At 41.8% G+C, this 6,553-nt stretch overlaps 1 protein-coding gene across 1 annotated transcript; it reads right to left on the bottom strand.

The window, feature by feature from the left end:
* Positions 1-4,030: 4,030 nt before the first annotated feature.
* LOC141829721 (protein RGF1 INDUCIBLE TRANSCRIPTION FACTOR 1-like) lies at positions 4,031-5,831 on the bottom strand. Its single transcript, XM_074717247.1, has 4 exons — positions 5,619-5,831; positions 4,693-4,767; positions 4,458-4,598; positions 4,031-4,363 (listed from the first exon to the last, which is right to left on the bottom strand). Exons 1-4 carry the CDS (start codon positions 5,829-5,831, stop codon positions 4,031-4,033), a joined length of 762 nt encoding a protein of 253 aa, XP_074573348.1.
* Between the last annotated feature and the right edge of the window lie 722 nt (positions 5,832-6,553).

The following is a 6,553-nucleotide window of genomic DNA, read 5'->3' as shown; positions in this document are numbered from 1 at the left end:
GTAGTTTGAAATCGTTGAAAAATGCTTCCTTGTAAAAAAATGCGTAATGAGTATAATAAAGATAGTATTTATTGAGTTCACATACCTTAATTGTCAAGACTTAGCTCCTAACTAATTTGTTTGGACTTGCTGCCAAAATCTCAACTTCCAACTGACTTCTCTTGGACTTGATTCATTTAGTTCCTAATTAGGATTTTCTTATTTAATTGGTTCCCAATTAGATCTTCCACCACCTAGCTCTGCTAGAACTTCCACTGTCTGGTTCTCAACTAGGATTTCATTTGCCTAGTTCCACTAGGACTTTGCCTTTACCTAATTCCCAATTATGACTTTAATTGTCTAGTCTCACTAGGACTTAGTCATTGCTTGATTCTCAACCAGGACTTCTCCTTTTGTCAAGTAATCTACACCTATACACTTGACAATATTTCATCAATACACACAAATTAATTTTAAACTTTAGTCATACATCAAAACATAAGTTATGGTGCTCTCAACACCAACAAAAATGTCATATTTTCAATGGTTAAAAATAATTTCCATTAGCCTCAATTTTCTATTAGCATAGCGTGAAAACTAAAATATGTTAGAATATAAATGTTTTTCCTTGAATCAAATGAAACCTTAATTTGCTTTAAAGTTTAATGAATAAATATTCATATGTTTAGTTATATAAATAAATTAAGAATATAAATTTTCATGGACTTATAATTCACTACTAACCAGCATGTATAACCATTGCTCATGTCATTCATAAATTATTGTTTCTCATATATTTTATTATTGGATTGAAAGGGTGTAAATATAGTCCCACATCTAAAATACATGAAAAAAATCATGGATTTAAAAGGATGAAAGATATCTCCATTGGTATGAGGCCTTTTGGGGAGAGCCCAAGAACAAAGTCATGAGAGCTTAGGCCCAAAGTGGACAATATCATACCATTGTGGAGATATTTTGATTCTATTAGGTATTAACAAGTGGTATCAGAGCGAGACTGCTCTTCATCGGACTAACCGCCGGATGAGCCATGATCCAGATCTAACCATGTGGTTTGAACCTTAAATAAAGGAAGTGGGTGCTCCCGTGTCTGAATCAAGAGGACCAGACACCAGGTGAGAAGTCCTAGTAGGTCGAGTGGACCGAGGGGCAACTAGTTGCGGCTAGGTGGAAAGTCCTAGTAGGTTGGGTGGACCGAGAGGTAAAAAGTCCTAGTTGCGACTAGGTGGGAAGTCCTAGTAGGTCGGGTGGACCGAGGGATAAAAAGTAAGTCCTAGTTGCGGCTAGGTGGGAAGTCCTAGTAGGTTGGTGGACCGAGGGGCAAAAAGTCCTGGTGGGTCGAGGATTCAGACATCAAAAATTTCCGTTGAGGGGGGCCTGTGGTCCTTTGTTTGAGGAGGGGATTGTTGGGTTGCAAGGGTGCAAACATAGTCCCACATCTAAAATACATGGAAAAGATCATGGGTTTAAAAAGGATGGAAAAGATATCTCCATTGGTATGAGGCCTTTTGGGGAAAGCCCAAGAACAAAGCCATGAGGGCTTAGACCCAAAGTGGACAATATCATACTATTGTGGAGATATTTTGATTCTATTGATTCTTACATTTATATCCACGTAGATTATGAATAACAACCTATAGATCAAATGAACGAGAGGGATGAGTTCAACAAACAAAGCAAATGAGTATTGTTGGTGTCTTTCTCACGCTTGGGTCGCTCCTCTCCCTTCCTCCTTCGAACTTTGACTTAGCCCATCCTCTGGCTAGTAGAAACTGGGTCACCTATGAATCAAAGCTAGTTAGCGGGGGCTGGCTAGGAGAAACTGGGTCACCTATGAATCAAAGCTAGTTAGCGGGGGCTGACATTTCCAACGTGCATGGCCCTTCGAAGATTAATTCAACTCCTAGTGGAAGAAAAGGAGCTTGCGTGTGTGTGAGAGAGCGAGAGAGAGCAATAATAACAAGGGAGAAGAATAGCCTTTACTTCAGAGAAGAAACCAATACCTTCACTATTCTACGTTGAACCTTATATAATCGTGGAGGTGGAAGGTCTATGTAAGCTTCACGCAAGCCCTAGGCGAGCCACGTAAGCTACCACATGAGTGCAACATCGCCTGCTGACCGATTGCACACATGGAGGTAGCACATTAAGGGCGACAACAATTGGACCTACCTTTGGTAATGTCGAACTGTTAGTCAAGTGTTATCCTCAGTGTAGACTGTCTCGCTAGGGTCGGTCTCACGTCTAGGGATGTTGGAAGTTGAGGTCGAAGAGAACTTGCTCGCTTGAGGATTCTTCATAGTCTAGGAATTGTTGCGATCGTGCGAGTAGAAGAAGCCGGGACTTGGTGGGGCTCAATGATTTGGAGGGCATCACCTAATCTACAAGACCTAGACAGGTGTGAGTGTGCGACGACTTGATCGGGTTTACCAGAACAACATCAAATTAATATATTGAATAAATTAAATTAACTATTACTTATAATATATCTATAAATCATATATAAAATTAAAATAAATTATTTATTGGAATCTACAAGGAGGACCGTGTGATCTAAACAGACTATATATATATATATATCATTATTATTAAAATTATTTCTTGTTAATTTATTACTATTTAAAAAAATCTAATCTAAGAATTTAAATATAATAATTACATAAAAACAAAGCCTATCTATTCTATTCCTTGAACGTGTTAAAGATTCTCTTAGAAATGACACTGTTAAGGTCTAAAGTCATATAGCAGAAGCATGCGAAGAGTACTCTTGTTCCAACGAGCTTAACTCCGGAACAATTTACATAATCTAACATAACAATTAAACAACGCGTACGAACAGTTAGCTGAACTAGATGGCTCAACGCTAGACCACTCGCTCGCTGCAAGCCAAGCAACAATTAAACATATTCCTTTTGCTCATCTCCAGCATCCACGCTGAACCACGCCACATCAGCTTCGTTATCCGAGATATTCTCTCTCACAAGACAAGAGGCTTCATCATCCATCAATGGCGATACTCTGTTAATTATATTAATGCGAGGTTTGCTGGAGAAGGCATGCAGGTTTAGCTTTTGGTGCTAATAACGGAGAAGTAAACTAAGGCGAGCTAGGCATGCAATTAGTGTGACGCCACAAAGCTCGTTTGGCGTGGCGCTCACCGACACATTGTGTGCGGGTGCAGTTCCAGAGGTAAGAGGGCGGGTTTCGGGAGTGGGAATGTCGTTGTTGTGTTGTGGTCAACTGGCTCTCTTCTCGATGCCCCCCATCTCCTTCCTCCATCAATGCCCTCGCAGCTTAATTAGCAGATACACCGAGTGCTTAATCCAAATTAGGTAATAATTAACGCTAAAACTAATAAAGGAGGAAAAGAAAAGAAAAGAAAAGGAGAAAATGTAGTATGTTCCAGGCGATGAGAGAAGAAAACATGCCTTTGCAGAAGTGTATAGTGGCCAACAGAGCTCTCAGGCCACCAGCCAGCCAAAAAAAAAAAAAAAAAACGTTTACATAATAAAGAATATGCATGGTCGGACGAGCGCAGTGTGGCTTGGTCAAAGACAAGGACAGCAAAGTAGAAGGATGCAGACAAGCACAAGAGAGCTTTTTTTGTTTTGTTTTGTGTTGTTTAATCATATTCGAGTATTTATGAAGGTAGGAGACATGATATATATATATTAATTAATTGAAGTATGCATATCCCATTACATGGAAACAAAATTGGTGAGCAGTGTGGCATGCATCCACTGAGCCCACCTAGGCAGCAACGGGAATGCTCAGTAGTCGGGAAGAAGCCTAGCTAGCTACTTCCATCCACAGCTAAACCGGCACAAAATGCCCCCACGTTACATGGGATGCATATATAGGGGCATTTTGAGCACGAGAGATCAGACTTAATAAATTACAAGCACCAGCAACCAAAGACGACGACTCTACTTAGACACAAACAAATTAAATTACTCCTACGTACGTACTCAAAGTTTACGATCGACGACGACACCAAGCTATAGCTGCTGCAGCTCATGACGACCATGCATTAGGAGAGGGGGGACCGGTGAGGGGCTCCCTTCCTCCTGTTGCTCAACGATAGCACTATCTGGGGGAAGAACCCACCCCCACTCTTCTTCTTCCTCGGCGCCTCCGAACCAGTACCGGTTTCGTGACCGCCGGTGCTGGATGCCGAGCTGCCGTTGCACTGCGCTGGGTCTTCCAGGATCGAATTCGGAGTGAATTGGCCGTCCGCGACGTCCTCCGTCAGGTCGGAGCCGTCCACCCGGAGGTTCTCAAAGTGGGAGAACGCAAAATCCGACTCGTTGAACCGGAAGAGTATGTTTGACAGGTCCTCCCCTCGTGACACTACATGCTCCACCTGCATTAACTAGTATGTTCATTAACTTCCTGGATCATCACTTGTGTTCTCTCTAATTCTCATAATTACGCTAGAATGATATATATCACTGTACCTTGCAGGAGAGGGAGCAGAAGTGGAAGGGCTCTTGGAGGATCCTGTCACACCTCAAGCAAATGTTTCCTGAGCCTTTGAAAGGCCGAGATTGAGGCCTTGGCTTCAGGAACACCACTTTGGCACTGTTGATGGTGTAGGGCTGTCGATGCAACTCAATAATTAATCAACTCATTTTGACCGTCAACATATAAATAAATAAATGTCTTGCATATATATATATTATAATTAATCACCTGCATATGAGAGCAGTCTATGAGCTTCTCGAGGTCATCCAATCGAACCACATCGTTGTACACATACCGTCTCACCTAAATTGTGCAACAAAAGTTAATAAAATCCGATGAGGAAAAGGGTAGTCATCGAAATAGTTAAGGTATAAAAAGATTAAATCTGTTGAACCTTATAAAGCTTGTGCATGGTGATTGACTAATAATTGAGCGAGTTCGTTAAAGTACTGAGAGCCATTGGGTATGCATTGATATTGACCAAGAAAGTAGGGAAAAGAGCCAACAGAACAATTATGCCCCTCTGCTAACAGTACGACATTGTAAAAGAGTCACTGTACTCGAGGGCTTGATTGTAAACTTAACTATCTTGGCCTGGGATAGTTCGAGATATAGCACTGCAATTAGTGAAAAGAAACCACTTTGAAGGTTTGCACACCCTGAAGAAAGTCGGGCAGTTTGTATACGTAGATCCATGGAATGTTTACATTAAATGAATTGAGAGGGAAGAGAACTACTGATTGATGATTAAAGATCTCAAATTTTCAGGCAAGGAACGAAAGTGGAGGAAAGAAATATGAATTGATAGGGGGAGCACAGAAAACTTCCAGGGAACTGCAAATTGCTCGAGCGAGTTTGAATGAAAAATCTATGCGAGATTTTGCTGTCACGACAGGGGAGACAAGATCTAGCAGGCTGCTCGATCCCTCTCTGCTTATTCTCAAGATACATGTTATCGGTGCGGAGTTAATTGCGTGGAATTCAAAACTGTACAATTCTCCGCGGTGATAAACCGCGGGGAAGAAAAAAAAGATTTACCATGGCGATGAAAACCGGAGAATTGACGATAAATCAGACGAAACGAAGCAAGAAATAAAATTAAATCTCTGCCGTGGTGGATGATAATAGTAAAGGAGATCGCAGAGGAGAGAGACCTGGAGGAGAGGGTGGTGGGAGTGTGCAGGGGCGCAGTGGGGGCAGATGCTGGAGCAGCAGTCGAGGCAGAAGATGTTCTTCTCGTTCTTCTTGCGGCTCTCGTGGGCCCCGCACGCTACGAAGAAGCTCTCCTCCACCAGCCTCCCCAGCCACCCCGGCACCGCCGCCATCACCGCCCTTCCTCCTCCTCCTCCATACTCACCTCTCCCCATCCTCAGCCTCCTTTTCACTCCAACTCTCTCTCTCTCTCTCTCTCTCTCTCTCTCTGTGAATTGTGACTTTTCAGTGACTGCACAGTGGCGTTCCAATTCTTGGCTTTAAGTTTATACGAGATCGTATTGAGAGAGAGAGGAAATTTAAAAAAATAAAAAAAAAGAAGGTTGTGTGTAGTGTAGGCCTGTGTTAACGACCCCCCCCCCTGCATCTATTTATAGCAGAACAGAGCAAGAAAAAGGAAGAGAAAATCAAAAACTAAATAAAATAAAATAAAATAAATTATTTTCATGGTGCTTTGTCGTGGTGTAACTTGCTTATTTTTATTATTTTATTTAGTGTTTTTTTTTTGTGTGGGGGATTTTGCTGAAGGTGAGAATGGAGTAGCCACACCACAACTTCACTGCACTTCTTCCTTCCCTGTGCTGTGCTGTGCTCTCTTGGCTCAATCTCAAGGGAGAAGGTGGAAATTACAAGGGTGCGAAATAAAATGGAAAGCTTGAGGAAAGAGATTCGTCGCCATTACCTACTTTGCCTTCTCTCCGTTTTTCTTCTTTTGCTTGGTCTTGATCCAAATGTTGCCCTTCTGTCTGCCTTCTGACATTATGCAGTTGATACTCGCTGCTTTCGAGCTCTGTTCATTGTTCAAACATAAACAAATGCGCCTTTTAATTTCTATCCTCATCCATACTTACAATTATGAAATTAAATGATTCATCTA

The sequence above is a fragment of the Curcuma longa genome, chromosome 5 (genome assembly GCF_044706935.1).
Source record: "Curcuma longa cultivar G26 ecotype Majalengka, Jawa Barat chromosome 5, ITB_CL_G26_1.1, whole genome shotgun sequence".
Taxonomy (NCBI): domain Eukaryota; kingdom Viridiplantae; phylum Streptophyta; class Magnoliopsida; order Zingiberales; family Zingiberaceae; genus Curcuma; species Curcuma longa.
This window is presented reverse-complemented; position numbering and strand designations above follow the sequence as displayed.